The sequence below is a fragment of the Scyliorhinus canicula genome, chromosome 25 (assembly GCF_902713615.1).
Source record: "Scyliorhinus canicula chromosome 25, sScyCan1.1, whole genome shotgun sequence".
NCBI lineage: Eukaryota > Metazoa > Chordata > Chondrichthyes > Carcharhiniformes > Scyliorhinidae > Scyliorhinus > Scyliorhinus canicula.
Genome location: NC_052170.1, coordinates 8,116,719 through 8,133,567, shown reverse-complemented (window position 1 = coordinate 8,133,567; position 16,849 = coordinate 8,116,719). Strand labels below are relative to the sequence as shown.

The following is a 16,849-nucleotide window of genomic DNA, read 5'->3' as shown; positions in this document are numbered from 1 at the left end:
CATGTGGGCCCTATGCAGCACCTTGAACTGTATGAGGCTAAGCCTCGCACAGGAAGAGGAGGAATTCAGTCTCTCCAGGGCATCCGCCCACGTCCCCTCCTCGATCTCCTCACCCAGCTCCTCTTCCCATTTACCCTTCAGTTCCTCCACCGAGGCCTCATCTACCTCCTGCATTACCCGTTATATGTCCGAAATCCTCCATCCTCTAACCCACACCCCCGAGAGCAACCGATCCCGCACCACTCGTGGGGGCAGCAAGGGGAACCCCTCCACCTGCTGCCTGGCAAACGCCCTCACCTGTATGTACCTAAACATGTTCTCCGGGGGGGAGCCCAAACTTCCCCTCTAACTCCCCCAAGCTCGCGAACCTCCCCTCCACAAACAGGTCCCTCAACCTCCTAAACCCTGCCCTGTGCCAGCCCAGAAATCCGCTATCAATGCTCCCTGGGACAACCTGATTGTTCCCCCGTATCGGGGCCTCCATCGAGCCCCCCACTTCTCCCCTGTGCCGTCTCCATTGCCCCCAAATTTTGAGGGTAGCCGCCACCACCGGGCTCGTGGTATACCTCGTTGGAGGGAGCGGCAACGGCGCCGTTACCAGCGCCTCCAGGCTCGTGCCCACACAAGACGCCGCCTCCACCCTCTTCCTTGCTGCCCCTTCCTCGTCCATAACCCACTTACGCACCATCGCTGCACTGGCAGCCCAGTAGTACCCACAGAGGTTGGGCAACGCCAGCCCCCCCCCATCCCTGCCTCGTTCCAGGAACACTCTTCTCACCCTCGGAGTCCCATGCGCCCACACAAATCCCGTGATACTCCTATTGACCCTCCTAAAAAAGGCCTTCGGGATAAGGATGGGAAGGCACTGGAACAGGAACAAAAACCTCGGGAGCAACGTCATCTTAACGGACTGCACCCTCCCCGCCAGTGACAGCGGTAACATATCCCACCTCTTAAACTCCTCCTCCGTCTGCTCCACCAACCTTGTGAGGTTGAGCTTGTGCAGGGCCCCCAGCTCCCCGCCACCTGGACCCCTAGGTACCTGAAGCTCTGCCCTGCCTGCTTCAATGGGAGCCTACCAATCCCCTCCTCTTGATCCCCCGGATGCACCACAAACACCTCACTCTTGCCGAGGTTCAACTTATATCCTGAGAAACCCCCAAATTTACTAAGAATCCTCATCACCTCCGGCATCCCCCCCACCGGGTCCGCCACATACAGCAACAGATTGTCCACATACAGCGACACTCGATGCTCCTCCCCACCCCGCACCAGGCCCCTCCAGTTCCCTGACTCCCTCAACGCCATGGCCAAGGGCTCAATTGCCAACGCGAAGAGCAAGGGGGACAGGGGGCACCCCTGTCTAGTCCCCCGGTACAGCCGAAAGTACTCCGACCTCCTCCTATTTGTGGCTACACTCGCCATCGGGGCCTCGTAGAGCAGCCTCACCCAACGGATAAACCCCTCCCCAAACCCAAACCTCTCCAACACCTCCCACAAATACTCCCACTCAACCCTATCGAAGGCCTTCTCCGCATCTAATGCCACCACTATCTCCGCCTCCCCTTCCACAGCCGGCATCATAATAACGTTGAGGAGCCTTCGTACGTTTGTATTCAACTGCCTTCCCTTCACAAACCCCGTCTGGTCCTCATGAATGACCCCGGGCACGCAATCCTCTATTCTAGTGGCCAGGATCTTTGCCAACAGCTTAGCATCGGCGTTCAGCAGCAGCCTATATGATCCACACTGCAGAGGGTCCCGTTTCAGAATCAAGGAAATCAGCGCCCGTGACATAGTTGGGGGCAAAGCCCCCCCCCCCTCTTTTGCCTCGTTAAAGGTCCGGACCAACAGGGGGCTCAACAGGTCCAAATACCTTTTATAAAATTCCACCGGAAACCCGTCCGGCCCCGGCGCCTTCCCCGACTGCATGCTCCCTATCCCTTTGACCACCTCCTCCAGCTCGATCGGCGCCCCTAGTCCCTCCACCTGCTCCTCCTCCACCCTCGGGAATTGCAGCTTGTCCAAGAAGCGCCCCATTCCAACCGCTCCACCGGGGGCTCCGACCGGTACAGTTCCCCATGGAAGTCACTGAAGACCCCATTAACATCTACTCCCCTCCACACACCTTCCCAGCCCTATCCGTCACTCCCCCAATCTCCCTGGCCGCGTCCCGCTTTCGGAGCTGGTGCGCCAGCATCCTGCTCGCCTTCTCCCCATATTCATACACCGCCCCCTCTGCTTTCCTCCACTGAGCTTCCGCCTTTCTGGTAGTCAATAGGTCGAATCTGGCCTGAAGGCTACGCCTCTCCCCCAGCAATCCCTCCTCTGGGGCCTCCGCATATCTCCTATCCACCTGCACCATCTCCCCTATCAGTCTCTCCCTCTCCCTCTGCTCCCCCCTCTCCCTATGGGTTCGGATGGAGATCAATTCCCCCCTCATCACCGCCTTCAATGCCTCCCAGACCGTCCCCACTCGGACCTCCCCGTTATCATTGGCCTCGAGGTATCTCTCAATACACCCCCGAACCCTCTCGGCCACCTCCTCATCTGCCAGCAGCCCCACCTCCATGCGGCAGAGCGGACGTTGGTCCCTCTCTTCCCCCAGCCCGAGGTCCATCCAGTGCAGGGCATGATCCGAAATGGCAATGGCGGAGTATTCCACATCCTCCACCCTCGACACCAACCCCCTGCTCAGGACAAAAAAATCAATCCCCGAGTAGGCCTTATGTACGTGGGAGAAAAACGAGTATTCCCTGGCCCTTGGTCTCGCAAACCTCCAGGGATCCACCCCTCCCATCTGATCCATGAATCCCCTCAGCACCTTAGCCGCCGCCGGCCTCCTACCCGTCCGGGACTTGGATCGATCCAATGGGGGATCCAGTACTTTGTTGAAGTCCCCCCCATGATCAGGCCCCCCACCTCCAGGTCCGGAACGCGGCCCAACATACGTCGCATAAACCCCGCATCGTCCCAATTTGGGGCATAAACATTCACCAACACCACCCGCTCCCCCTGCAGCTTGCCACTCACCATCACATATCTCCCGCCACTGTCAGCCACCACCTTTAACGCCTCAAACGACACCTTCTTCCCCATCAGGATCGCCACCCCCCTACTCTTCTCATCCAGCCCTGAGTGAAATACTTGGCCCACGCATCCCTTCCTCAGCCGGACCTGGTCCACCACTCTCAGGTGTGTCTCCTGGAGCATGGCCACATCCGCCTTCAGCCCCTTCAGGTGCGCAAATATCCGGGCCCGTTTGACCGGCCCATTCAGCCCCCTTACATTCCAGGTTATCAGCCGGATCAGAGGGCTCCCTGCCCCCCTCCCCTGCCGATTAGCCATACCCCAACCCTTGCCCACCCCCGGCCAGCGTCCCCCGCTCTGCCAGTTTCCCACGGCGGCAACTCCCCCCCTCCAGCACCCCCTGCGTCCTCCAGCTCCTCCCCCAGGCTAGGACCCCTCCTAGCCGCGCCCCTCCCTCCATAACACTCTCGTGAGCCAGCTAACTTCTGCTGACCCCGGCGACTCCCGCCCTACCTTCGACTCCTCCCCACGTGGGACTGCTCCTCCTCCATTGTGCCCGTCAATGGGTCCTCTCCCCCCCCCCCCCCCCCCCGCTCTTGCGCAGGAAAAGAAAACAGCCAGCAACGGCCCGCGCTTCTCAGCCCCGGCCCCACCATCTCCCAGCGCGGGAAACCCGCAGAAAGCCCGCGCTTTCGCCCTGCCCGGCCCCGCCTCCTCCAGGGCTTCTCCCATTGTCAGTCCCCCCCACCAGCTCCCCAAACTCGCCGTTTACCCCCCTGCCCGAACCCGTCCACCCGACCCCTCCATAAAAACCCATACAGAAAAGACAAAACGACATCACCCCACCCACCCTAAGGCCAACCCACATCTTACACTAAACCAAGCAAATACAAATACAAATACAGTATTATACAGCATCCCCCATCCTAGACCCTCAGTTTGAGTCCAATTTCTCGGCCTGCGCAAAGGCCCACGCCTCCTCCAGGGACTCAAAATAATGGTGCCGATCCTTATAGGTGACCCACAGACGCGCCGGCTGCAACATTCCGAACTTCACCCTCCGTCTGTGGAGCACCGCCTTCGTCCGGTTAAACCCGGCCCGCCGCCTCGCCACCTCCGCACTCCAGTCCTGGAGGATCCGCACCTCCGTGTTCTCCCACTTGCTGCTCCGCTCCTTCTTGGCCCACCGGAGCACACACTCACGATCCACGAACCGATGAAACCTCACCAGCACCGCCCCCGGCGGCTCGTTCGGCTTGGGCCTCCTAGCCAGAATTCTGTGGGCCCCCTCTAACTCCAGGGGCCCCTGGAAGGACCCAGCCCCCATCAGCGAGTTTAGCATAGTCACCACATAGGCCGCTAGGTCCGACCCCTCCAGCCCCTCCGTGAGGCCCAGGATCCGCAAATTCTTCCTCCTCGACCGGTTGTCCAGCTCCTCGAACCGCTCCTGCCATCTTTTATGGAGCGCCTCGTGCATCTCCACCTTCCCCGCCACGGCCTCACCCTCCCTTTCGGAGGCCTGCTGCTGCAGCTCCCGGATCGCAGCCCCCTGGGCTGTCTGGGTCTCCACCAGCTCCCTGTTGGTTACCTTCAGCGACTCCAGCAGCTCCAACTTCAGCTCCTGGAAGCAGCGCAGCAGAGTCGCCTGCTGCTCCTGCGCCCACTGCCTCAGCTCCTCAAGGCCTCCGCCGGCCGCCATTTTGTCTTCCTTCCCCCGTTTTTTCAGGGGTGTTGTCTCCGGGTTTTTCCTTACCCCACTCCTGGTCCGGACCATAGGACCGTCGGGGTCGACTCCTGACCTCTTCCCCCGTCGGGATTTGTCGCTACAGCTCCGTTGGGGGCCCTGAAAAGAGCCCCAAAGTCCGTTCTCAGCGGGAGCTGCCGAATGTGCAGCTTAGCTACTCATTGCCGCCACCGGAAGTCCCCAGATATCACCAGTTTAATAAGCAAGGACACTATTATATTAAAAACACTTATCCATACAAACACTCTCAAGTACATATAAATACAAATAAGTCATTTTTTGCAGATTTGACAGATTTTGAGGCCTAATTGACTTTCATCCCCACAGTGCCTGGAAATAGTTCAAATCCAGCCTGGACATTGATAAAAGGCTGGAAATTCAGCTCCCCTCCTCTTTTTAAAAGCTAAGTTTTCTTCACATAAACAATTGTTGTTAAATTAATCTCAAATCTGGAGATACCTTTAGGACTTAGTTTGAGCCTGATGTTGCTGCTCTCCCAGGCTGCTCAACAGCACCACATGGTGGCCAGTGGCAGTACTGTTTGAGGGAGGTGGCAGAAAGCAAAAGGAAGGGCGTGGTGAAAGAGGTTAGGGGGATTAGAGAGAGAGGGAAGAGGAGGGAGAATGGAAAGAGGAGGAGAAGGGGAGGAGGAAAGGGGGAAGAGGAGGGAGCCGAGGGGGGGAGATGAGGGGGATGGGGAGGGGGATGGGGCGGGGACGTAGAGACGGACAAGGAGGGGATGAGGAGGGGTAAATGGAGAGGAAAGAAGGAAGAGGAGGGGAAAGGGGAAGAAGAGGGTGAGGGGAAGGGGGAAGAGGAGAGGAAGTGGAGTAGAAGAGGGGAAGAAGGGGAGAAGAGGAAGGGGAAAGGGGAAGGGGAGAAGAAAGGGGAAATAGAGGGGGAAAGAGGAGGATGAAATGGAGCAGGAAAGAGGTGGGGTAAAGGGAGAAGGGGAGGGGGAAGAGAAGGGGAGATGGGAAGGGAGTGGGGAAAGGGAGAGGGGAGTGAGGAGCGAAGGTGAGAGAGTGGAAAAGGGAGAGAGGGGAAGATGAGCAATGGGGAAAGTGGTGGAAGGGGGGATGAAAAGAAGAAGGGAAGAGGATGATTGGAGAAAAGTGGAAACAGAGGTAAAAGAGAGAAGAGGATGGTAGAGGGTTGATCTTCTCTTCATCTATCCTATGAAGCCTTTTTGAGAACTTTCATAAGAGACGTACAGCCTGAGGTTTCTGTGGAATCGTCATTTCCTGGTGACCACGAAACCAGTATCGACTGTTGTAAAAACCCATTTGGTCCACTCATGTCCCTCCTCCTGACACTCGAAGGTCTGCCAGGTAGATAATAATGCCAAAGCAAATTAATGCGGATGCTGGAATCTGACACAAAAGCCGGAAATGCTGGACAATCCCAGCAGGTCTGACAGCATCTGTGGAGAGAGAAGGGAGCAAACGCTTTGAGTCCGGGTGACTCTTTTTCATCAAAGCTGGAGAGAAAGCTGAAACTGGGATGAGATCCAGCACAAACTGGAGGAACAGCACCTCATCTTCCGATTGGGCACGTTACAGCCTTCCGGACTTGACATTGAGTTCATCAACTTCAGATTGTGAACTCTCCGCTCCACCTTCACCCCATTTTTATTTCTATCAATTCATTTTCATTTCTTCCATCACAAGAATCCCTACAGTGTGTGTGTGTGGGGGGGGGGGGGGGGGGGGCGCGGCACGGTGGCTCAGTGGCTAGCACTGCTGCCTCAGGGCACTGAGGACCCGGGATCGATCCTGGCCCCGGGTCACCGTCCGTGTGGAGTTTGCACATTCTCCCCGTGTCTGCCTGGGTCTCACCACCACAACCCAAAGATGTGTAGGGTAGGTGGATTGGTCACGCTGAATTGCCCCCTAATGGAAAAAAAAAGAATTGGGTACTCTGAATTTATTTTAAAAAATAATCTCTGCAGTACACAAGGCCATTCAGCCCATCTGCACCAACCAAATGAAAAAGCACACGACTCAGGCCCCCACTCTACCCCCATAACCCAGTAACCCCACCTAACCTTTCTGGACACTACTGGGAAATCCATGTAAACCACCTCTCTGCACATCTAAAAATTAACTTCATCCCAAAGCTGTGAAGTTCAACTACTTGAGAAGGAACTCATGAGAAGATGTCATCGTTTCAAAATGTAACATTCCATTTATTCAACATCAACAATTAGCAAAATGTGGATTGCTCAGCTTTTGCCAACGATAGACGGGGAACACAACCAGGTCATGTGTCTAATTAACGGTACTTCCGGTCTTTGGTGCCTTCTTTTCAGCCTTTTCTTTTTCAATTTCTGAGTCTCGATTTCCTCAGGAATTAAGATCCTCAGGAGTTGGTCGTGCTACCTCACTGCCAGCTCAATGCGTTTCCCACCCGACTGTGCAACCCCCAGCAAAGCCCTGATGGCAAGCCACTGTCCCCAGCAGGGGCTCCTTCAGTGTCGTTCATCTCCAGGAATTCCCTGACCGGCTTTCCCATCCTGCCTGTGGCATTGGCCTTCCATTCATGGTGGGTGCCTGATGGGTCAGTTTGGTACATAGAACATAGAACATAGAACATAGAACAGTACAGCACAGAACAGGCCCTTCGGCCCTCGATGTTGTGCCGAGCCATGATCACCCTACTCAAACCCACGTATCCACCCTATACCCGTAACCCAACAACCCCCCCCTAACCTTACTTTTTAGGACACTATGGGCAATTTAGCATGGCCAATCCACCTAACCCGCACATCTTTGGACTGTGGGAGGAAACCGGAGCACCCGGAGGAAACCCACGCACACACGGGGAGGACGTGCAGACTCCGCACAGACAGTGACCCAGCCGGGAATCGAACCTGGGACCCTGGAGCTGTAAAGCATTTATGCTAACCACCATGCTACCGTGCTGCCCATGGAGTTCCATCAAAATCACAATCCACGATCAGTGTAGCAATCGTCTGTGCCTTTATTTTGAGTGTAACGCTGTTTCAAACTGGCGATGTACAATGTGATGGACTCAATTGTGACTGGGTCCTCCACAGTGAGTCGATGGCTACGACACTCTACACGAGCCCTATTCATGCCTATCTGAGCATCAGCTGTAAGGCCTGCAAAAAAAAACATTTTTCCCCCGCCATTGTCTCCCCTCCCCCCCACCCCACCCCACGAGTGCCATCAGTTCCCCGTTCCAAGATGTCCTTTGACTGCTTACCCCGTTCTGCCATTAACACTTTCCAATCTCTCAATGAGCCGCTTTCAGCACCTTTCTTAGTCATTATCACCACCTCTTAGCACAGTGGTTCGCACTGTTGCTTCACAGCGCCAGGGACCCGGGTTCGATTCCCGACTTGGGTGACTGTCAGGTGCCGACCCTGCACGTTCTCCCCGTGTCTGGGTGGCTTTCCTCCGGGTGCTCCGGTTTCCTCCCACAAGTCCCGAAAGACGTGCTGTTAGGTGAATTGAACATTCTGAATTCTCCCTCTGTGTACCCGAACAGGCGCCGGAGTGTGGCGACTAGGGGATTTTCACAGTAACTTCATTGCCGTGTTAATGTAAGCCTACTTGTGCCACTAATAAAGATTATTATTATTATTCCCTTTGTCCCTTCCCTCCATCACATCTTTGTCAATCCCCATCTTTCGTGGCCTTCTATATAGCGCGCCCCCCCCCCCCCCCTCCCCCATCCCTCCGCACAACAGTACAAATCTGACCCTATTTCCAGTTCTCTTTGACAAAGCGTCATCCAGACTCGAAACGTGAGCTCCCTTCTCTCTCCACAGACGCTGTCAGACCTGCTGACATTACCCAGCATTTTCTGTCGGAAATCAGGTATTTTGTTACATCTCGTCATAACCCTTTTGGAATTTTCTTTTTCAAATTGCAATCATTCCCGGGAATTAATTGTTGGAGAAAAAACCCTTGACCCAAAATCCATCTTCACCACACACGTATGTAGACATCCTTTCGATTTCGCTACTCATTTCATCACGTCGCATTGACCAGTTAAGGCTGAGACGAGGAGGAATTTCTTTTATTAAAATAAATTTAGAGTACCCAATTATTTTTTTTCCAATTAAGGGGCAATTTAACGTGGCCTATCCACCTAACCTGCACATCTTTGGACTGTGCGAGGAAGCCGGAGCACCCGGAGGAAACCCACGCAGACACGGGGAGAATGTGCAGAGTCTGCACAGACAGTGACCCAACGGGGAATCGAACCTGGAACCCTGGAGCTGTGAAGCAACAGTGCTAACCACAGGGCTACCGTGCCACCCGTTCCTCCTGCTTCTCTTTGACTTCCTATTCTGTGATTGTAAATCATGTTTTCCTTTTAAGCTTGTTATGGGAACGGCGTTTTCAGAACCCCAAAGTGTATCATGGAGTTCAACCAACCTCTCCCTTTAATGTATTGTTGCTTTTGAAGCACACGGCTTGTTCCCCAAGTGTGGTATTACAATTATGGACACGTGGGTTTTTAAACACAAAACAATGTTTATTCCATGAATTCAACTTAACCTTTTAAATAAACATTGGATCACTCAACACCCCTTACTTCAAAGATAACCCTGAAAATAAATAATCCCTCAAAATGTTCCTTCGAACCTGCAAAAGACTTCGCCTTTAACAACAGAAACACATCAGGTTAAAGACATTACTATTATGAGTTTAAATCACCCAAATGATTCAGAGATACTCTTTCATGGCAGAGATCACAGCAGATCCAGCTCACTGCAAACACAGACACACCCAAGCTCTTTTCCTCAAAACTGGCTTTCTCCTTTCAAACAGCTCACAGCAAACCAGCCAGGCACTTTTCAGCTGCTCTCTCACAAACTGAAACTAAAAGCAGAAGTGAGCTCAGCTCTCCTCACCCTCTGACAGTAATATGAGCTGCTCCATTTCTTAAAGGTACATTGCATAAACATCCATTTCTTAAAGGTACTGTAAAGGTGTAATGATTTAAAGCAAAAAATAATTCTGGAGGCAACTAATAATTGAAATACTGTTTAATAAAATAATTTCTGGAAGGATAAGCAGAAGTAAAAATGGTTTTACTGAAAGCTGCCAAAAGCCACTTGCCAATCTGCATTCCCTGGCCGGATGCGCCTCAGTCACATTCACTAGAGTTTGACATAAGCTATGCTCTAAGGGACCTTCTCCGAGCTCATTTCATCATCCATTCTCAGCTCACAATAATCCGAGATCAAAGGTACCAGGAGTTCCAGCGTGGAGGCATTTTCAGCTCAAGTGACTCATTCACCATCCCTCTGAGCCATTCTTTAATCTTCGTCTTCTTCTGGGATTGCCATCAAATCCTCCTGGATGATAGATTCCACGTCACACTCCATCGAGGAGCCCTGGCTAATGCAGCTGGCGACAGTTGACCCAGTAGACTCGTGGGTTTCGCTGGCACACAGCACCCTGGGTAGACCACGCACTTGCCGTGTCTTGGGATGGATGCAGTGTGTCCCAGGAACGTATGGTTCTGCCAGAGACAAGGAAATTCTTTGTTATCGTGGAATATCAACCACCAAGGCATCTTTAAAAACAACTAAAGCTCCAGCTGGTGGTGTTCCCATATATCGACTACTTTTGGCCTCCATGACATGGGCGGCAGGGTAGCACAGTGGTTGGCACTGTTGCTTCATGGCGCTAGGGTCCCGGGTTCGATTCCCGGCTTGGGTCACTGTCTGTGCGGAGTCAGCACGTTCTCCCGTGTCTGCGTGGGTTTCATCCGGGTGCTCCGGTTTCCTCCCACAATTCCCGAAAGACGTGCTGTTAGGTGAATTGGGCATTCTGAATTCTCCCCCTGTGTACCCGAACAGGCGCCGGAGTGCGGCGACTAGGGGATTTTCACAGTAACTTCATTGCAGTGTTAACGTACGCCTACTTGTGACACTAATAAAGATTATTATTTTAAAAAAATAATCTTTGCTGAGGTGTTGCAGTGCGCCTTGTAGATGGAACCCGCGGCCTCTACTGTGCGCCAATGTTGGGGCGGGTAAATGTTTACGGTGGTGGATGGGGTGCCAAGAAAGTGGGCGGCATGGTCCTGGGTGATGTCAAACTTCTTGAGCTGCACACCCCAAGCGAAGGGAGAGTAGTCCATCACAATCCTGATCTGTGACTTGTTGATCGTGGACAGGCCTCAATCACAATCCCCTGCACTGATGTCTCCTAATGTGGCTTAGTTAGTGTCACATATCGTCTGAGGATATTCACCTTTGGAGCATTTTACCATGTTAAAAGGTGCTAGATAAATGCGGCTTCTTAGGGTCAAACGCCGTTGGAAAGTGTAGACATTTGAAACAATTCGATTCATACTCAACCCGAGGTGAGATGCCTGGACACACGCGACGTAATTAAAATAGGACAAGAGTTTGCTACCTTGCCTGTTGTAACAATCCTCAGCGCAGCAGCTGTGTGGAGTACGTCTCCTGTTTTCCAAGGGCAATGGGTTTTGTTTGGGTGGGATGATGCGGATGGGCAGGACAACACTCCGGCACCTGTAGCATGGGGCAGGGAGCCCCATCTGTCCAAAGCCCCTGAGAGAGAGAGAGAGAGGAGACGCAACTTAATGGTGGGTTAGAGTTTCCAACTTTGGACAAACCATGGGAGGGATTCTCCGACCCCCCGCCGTGTCCCGAATTCTCCGCCACCAGAGATTCGCCGACGGTGGGGGCCCGCCGATGGGCCGAAGTCCCGTCGCTGTCAACCCTCTCCCCGCCCGCGTGGATCAAACCATCTACCTTACTGGCGGGAGCAGGCAGCGCGGGCGGGCTCCGGGGTCCTGTGGGGGGGTGCGGTCCTGTGTGGCCTGCAATCGGGGCTCACCGATCGGCGGGCAGGCCTGTGCCGTGGGGGTACCCTTTCCCTTCCGCCTTCGCCATGGTCTTCACCATGGCGGAGGCGGAAGTGGCCCCCTCCCCTGCTGATGGCGTCAGCAGCCGCTGACGCTCCGGCGCATGCGCGGACTTACGCCGGCCGGGAAGTCCCTTCGGCCCGACTGGTGTGGCGCCAAAGGCCAGGCCTAGCCCCTCAAGGTGAGGGCTTGGCCCCTAAAGGTGCGGAAATCTCCCCCCCCCCCCCCCCCCCCCCCCCGCCATGACCAATTATGAAGCGAACAGACTTCTTGAGCCAATCGGATAGGCTCTTAACTCTAATACAAACATTTCCACTTCTCGAATCACTTTATCGAACGAGAAGTGAAAGCGGGCAAAGAAAATAAAGAGCTTTGCTTTTAAACGGCCAAGGCATTTTTCTCCCCTGGGTCTTGCCTGCCGCCGTGAGGAAATCAGTTACCAGGGATTTTCGGTCAATCCAAGAGATGATCCCTACCAGGGGTTAATGCTCAGAAGCCAAGTGTGAGGAACATCATGCAGTCCAACAGATCTAATTACTGTGTGGGACAGGGGGAATAACAGTTGGATAGGAAATAATTGCTCTGTTTGATATTGGTCCATTATCTGGAGTTCAGAGCTATCCCTAAGCACCGACAAAGACAATTCTTCGCTCCCAACTTCCAATCGAGTTACCAAGAGAATCAGGAATATGTTTTGTTAAATTAAAGTACAGAGTAACAGTTCGACAAAAGCCAACTTCTTTTTAAAAAAATTTTTTTAAATATAAATTTAGATTACCCAATTATTTTTTCCAATTAAGGGGCAATTTAGCGTGGCCAATCCACCTACTCTGCACATTTTTGGGTTGTGGGGGTGAAACCCACGCAGACACGGGGAGAATGTGCAAACTCCACATGGACAGTGACCCAGAGCCGGGATCGAACCTGGGACCTCAGCGCCGTGAGGCGGTTGTGCTAACCACTAGGCCACCGTGCTGCCCCAAAAGCCAACTTCTTGTGCAGGGATTCCCATCTGCTTGATGCCACTTGTCCTGTTTACATAGGATATAGAGCACAGAAATAGGCCATTCAGCCCATCCAGTTTTCACTCATCATTCCTCATCTAAATCTGCCAGCGTAACCCTCTATCCCCTTTGCCCTCAAAACCATCTATACTATTCCCCTCAACCACTCCCTGTGTAGAGTGAATTCCGCATTCTCACCACTCTCTGGGTGAAGGCCTGGCTTCCCTTATGGATGTCTTGGTGGCTGTCTTATATTGGCGGTGTCTAGTTCTGCACTTCCTCTACAAGGGGAATCGTTCTCTCAACTCTATCAAAACGTTTCATCATTTAAAGAAATTTGATGAGGTGGCCTCTCTCCTTTTTTCTCAAGAGAAAAGAGATTCAGTCTGTCGACCGTTTCCTCATGTGTAAACTCACACATTTCTGGAATCATGCTTGTAAATCTCCTCTGCCTCCTCTCCAGTGCCTCAATATCCTTTTTATAATATGGTGACCGGAATTCTTACAGAATTTACAGTGCAGAAGGAGGCCGTTCGGCCCATCGAGTCCACACCGGCCCTTGGAAAGAGCACCCCACTTAAGCCCACACCTCCATCCCATCCCCGTATAACCCAGTAACTCCACCCAACCTTTGGACACTAAGGGGCAATTTGGCACGTCCAATCCACCTAACCCGCACATCTTTGGACTGCGGGGGGAAACCGGAGCACCCGGACGAAACCCACGCTGACACGGGGAGGACGTGCAGACTGCGCACAGACAGTCACCCAAGCTGCGAATCGAACCCGGGTCCCCGGCGCTGTGAAGCAACAGTGCTAAGCATTGTGTGACCGTGCCACCCAACAGTGTTAACCACTGTGCTACCGTGCCACCCTGCACTCAGTACTCAAAGCGTGGTCTGATCAATGCAGGTTTGGTATGACTGTCCGACTTTTCAATTGATCTATTTGAGGCCTATCGTGTGTGTCTAAATGGAGGAAGTTTCCAGTCATCATGTTGCAACCACTATCTGTGGAGGGTATTCTTGTTGGGACAGGTGACCCAGAATTTCAGCACGTTTGTGTTAGGTCATCCACCGCGAAAGTGGGACTCATTTCCCGGGATTCGGAGGCAAAAACCATTCCCACTAAACCAGACCAAAGCCCCTCTCCATTCTCTGAGGTCTTAACCGATCTGTTTCATTTCATTAGCAGAAAGTTCGGTAACCCAGTTCTGAAATAAAAGGTTGTCTCACTGTGTGCTGGTCCCTAACTACTGGGGAACTCACATCTAACCGAGTGACCACTGGGTCGGTGGTAACATTCCTGTCAGGAGTGTTGGTTCCGAACCCCACTCTGGACAGCCCAGGGGATCAGAGGGAGGTCTGAATGCTGGGCTGATGTCCACTGGGAGTCCTGTGGCTGAGAGTAATTTCACCCCCCCCCCCCCCCCCCCCCCCCCCTCATGTCCGGGACTCTTTAGCCTTGGCAGCCATGGGTCAAAGATGGGTCAAAGATGGGTCAAAGATGGGTCAAAGATGGGTCAAAGATGGGTCAAAGATGAAAACAGTGAGGAACACAACAGGAAACCACTGAACATCCACTCTCCCTTCGTAGAAGACACGTCGGGCGTGTCGAATGGATGGTTAGCTTTGATTGACAACTCAGTGAACGTTCCAAAACCGAGAGTGAAACAGAACAACAATTCTTCGAAGGTCAAAGCTGATGACGGGTTGGCAGCAGGGTCTCCTAAACTCTACCCCAAGTGCCAAATTATCACTGGACTGGCAGAAATGGGGCAAAGACCACCCCTTAATAACTCTTGTCCTTTTGCATGATGTGCAGGAGGCAGAGCTACGCTGAGACTAGATCTTACCTGAAAGAATGATTGCACATTTGGCAAACATACTCAGCAAGGCCCCACTCCCTGTCCCTTGGCACTGGATCATACCTCCTTTTACATCTCCGACATCGCGAGACCTGGGGAGAGAGTGAACTCATTAACCAGTTTCCCATGCAGCCTATATAAAGACAAAATCCTGCAATGCTGGGAGATAAACAAACTCTGATATAATGTTTATTTATATCGAATGCACAACCCTTGTCTGCTCTGTGCTGCTGTTTGTGCTCTACATGCCCCTGCTGGTGCCCACGTCATCTCACTCCATCGCCAGAACCTTCTCTCCCGCTCTTCCACATTTTTTCAATGTATAGCTTTACCTTGAAAGCCTTTAAACTGTTCCCCATAACCACTCCCTGCGGTTGTGAGTTCCACATTCCCACCTCTCTTTGGCTAAAAGGCTTCTCCTGAATTCCCAATTGGAATTGTTGTTTTTTAAAAATAATTTTTATTGTAAAATTTTGTATTCAGGTTGCTGCTATTGACCAAGATACCTATCTTTGAGCCAGAAAGTCCAGAAAAGGTTGCCACCATTTATAGAACCCTTGTACTGATCCTCTCAGGGCAAATTTGACCCTCTCCAACTTTATAAATCCCGCCATGTCACTGATCCAGGTCTCCACGCTTGGGGGCCTCGCATCCTTCCACTGTAGCAAGATCCTCCGCTGGGCTACTAGGGACGCAAAGGCCAGGACACCGGCCTCTTTCACCTCCTGCACTCCCGGCTCCACCGCAACTCCGAAAATCGCTAGTCCCCACCCTGGTTTGACCCTGGATCCAACCACCCTTGACACCGTCTCCTCCACCCCCTTCCAGAATTCATCCAGTGCCGGGCATGCCCAGAACATATGGGCATGATTCGCTGGACTCCCCGAACACCTGGTGCACCTGTCCTCACCCCTAAAGAACCTACTGATCCAAGTCACAGACGTATGGGCCCGATGCAGCACCTTAAATTGGATGAGACTAAGCCTCGCACATGAAGAGGAAGAGTTGACTCTCTCCAAGGCATCCGCCCAAGTCCACTGGGCTCGTGGTATACCTCTTAGGAGAGAGCGGCAGCGGCGCCGTTACCATGGCACCCAGGCTCGTACCTCTACAAGACGCCATCTCCATTCTTTTTCACGCCGCCCCCCCCCATCACCCATTTACGCACCATTGACACATTGGCCGCCCAATAGTACCCCAAAAGGTTGGGCAGCGCCAGCCCGCCTCTATCCCTCCCTCGCTCCAGGAAAACCCTCTTCACTCTCGGAGTCCCATGTGTCCACACAAAGCTCAAAATACTGCTAGTCACCCTCCTAAAGAAGGCCCTGGGGATGAAGATGGGCAGGCACTGAAAGAGGAACAAGAACCTCGGAAGCACTGTCATTTTGACGAACTGCACCCTCCCCGCCAACGACAATGGCAACATGTCCCACCTCTTGAACTCCTCCTCCATCTGACCCACAAGCCTGGTGAAATTATGCTTGTGAAGAGTCCCCCAGTCCCTGGCCACCTGCACCCCTAGGTACCTAAAGCTCTCCACTGCCCGCCTGAGAGGGAGCCTACCAATTCCTTCCTCCTGGTCTCCAGGGTGCACCACAAACACCTCACTCTTGCCTAGATTTAGTTTATAGCCTGAAAAGGTCCCAAACTCAGCTAGCAGCTCCATCACCCCCGGCATCCCTCCCACCGGGTCCGCCACATACAGTAGCAGGTCATCGGCATACAACGACACCCTATGTTCCTCCCCACCTCGCACCAAGCCCCTCCACCTCCCTGAATCCCTCAACGCCATCGCCAACGGTTCGATTGCCAGTGCAAACAACAAGGGTGACAGGGGGCAACCCTGCCTGGTCCCTCGGTAAAGCCGGAAGTACTCCGACCACCTCCTATTCGTGGCCATACATGCCATCGAGGCCTCATATAGCAGCCTTACCCATCAAATAAACCCTTCACCAAATCCAAACCTCCCCAACACCTCCCATAGGTACCCCCACTCCACTCTATCGAAGGCCTTCTCCGCATCCAGCGCCACCACTATCTCAGCCTCCCCCTCAATCGCCGGCATCATGATGACATTCAACAACCTTCGCACATTCGTGTTCAGCTGCCTTCCCTTCACAAAACCTGTCTGGTCCTCGTGCACAACCCCTGGCACACAGTCCTCTATCCTGGTGGCCAGGATTTTTGCCAGCACCTTGGCATCCACGTTGAGGAGAGATATGGGCCTGTATGAACCACACTGCTGGGGGTCCTTGTCCCTCTTTAAGATTAAAGAAATCAGCACCCGCGACACCGTCGGGGGCAAAGTTCCCCCTTCCCACGCCTC

General features: G+C 53.2%; 2 protein-coding genes and 1 pseudogene across 4 annotated transcripts in view; all 3 read right to left on the bottom strand.

Annotated features, from left to right (window-relative positions):
- The window catches only part of LOC119957132 (microfibril-associated glycoprotein 4-like), a 36,693-nt gene extending 31,394 nt beyond the window's left edge, over positions 1 to 5,299 (bottom strand). The window contains exon 1 of one of the 2 annotated variants that reach the window (XM_038784878.1): positions 5,234 to 5,299. The gene's annotated coding sequence lies outside the window, so the exon portion shown is untranslated. The remainder of the gene's footprint in view (positions 1 to 5,233) is intronic. The other variant, XM_038784875.1, reaches the window with a different exon arrangement.
- A 1,745-nt stretch (positions 5,300 to 7,044) lies between these two features.
- Positions 7,045 to 7,914, bottom strand: LOC119957001 (annotated as a pseudogene).
- Positions 7,915 to 9,782: 1,868 nt separating this feature from the next.
- Positions 9,783 to 16,849, bottom strand: part of LOC119957221 (shiftless antiviral inhibitor of ribosomal frameshifting protein homolog) — a 28,868-nt gene continuing 21,801 nt past the window's right edge. For both annotated transcript variants that reach the window (XM_038785053.1, XM_038785052.1), the window contains 3 exons: positions 14,512 to 14,615; positions 11,179 to 11,336; positions 9,783 to 10,276 (listed from right to left, as the gene is read on the bottom strand). In XM_038785053.1, coding sequence (XP_038640981.1) covers positions 10,071 to 10,276; positions 11,179 to 11,336; positions 14,512 to 14,615 — 468 coding nt within the window. In that variant the 3' untranslated portion in view covers positions 9,783 to 10,070. The remainder of the gene's footprint in view (positions 10,277 to 11,178; positions 11,337 to 14,511; positions 14,616 to 16,849) is intronic.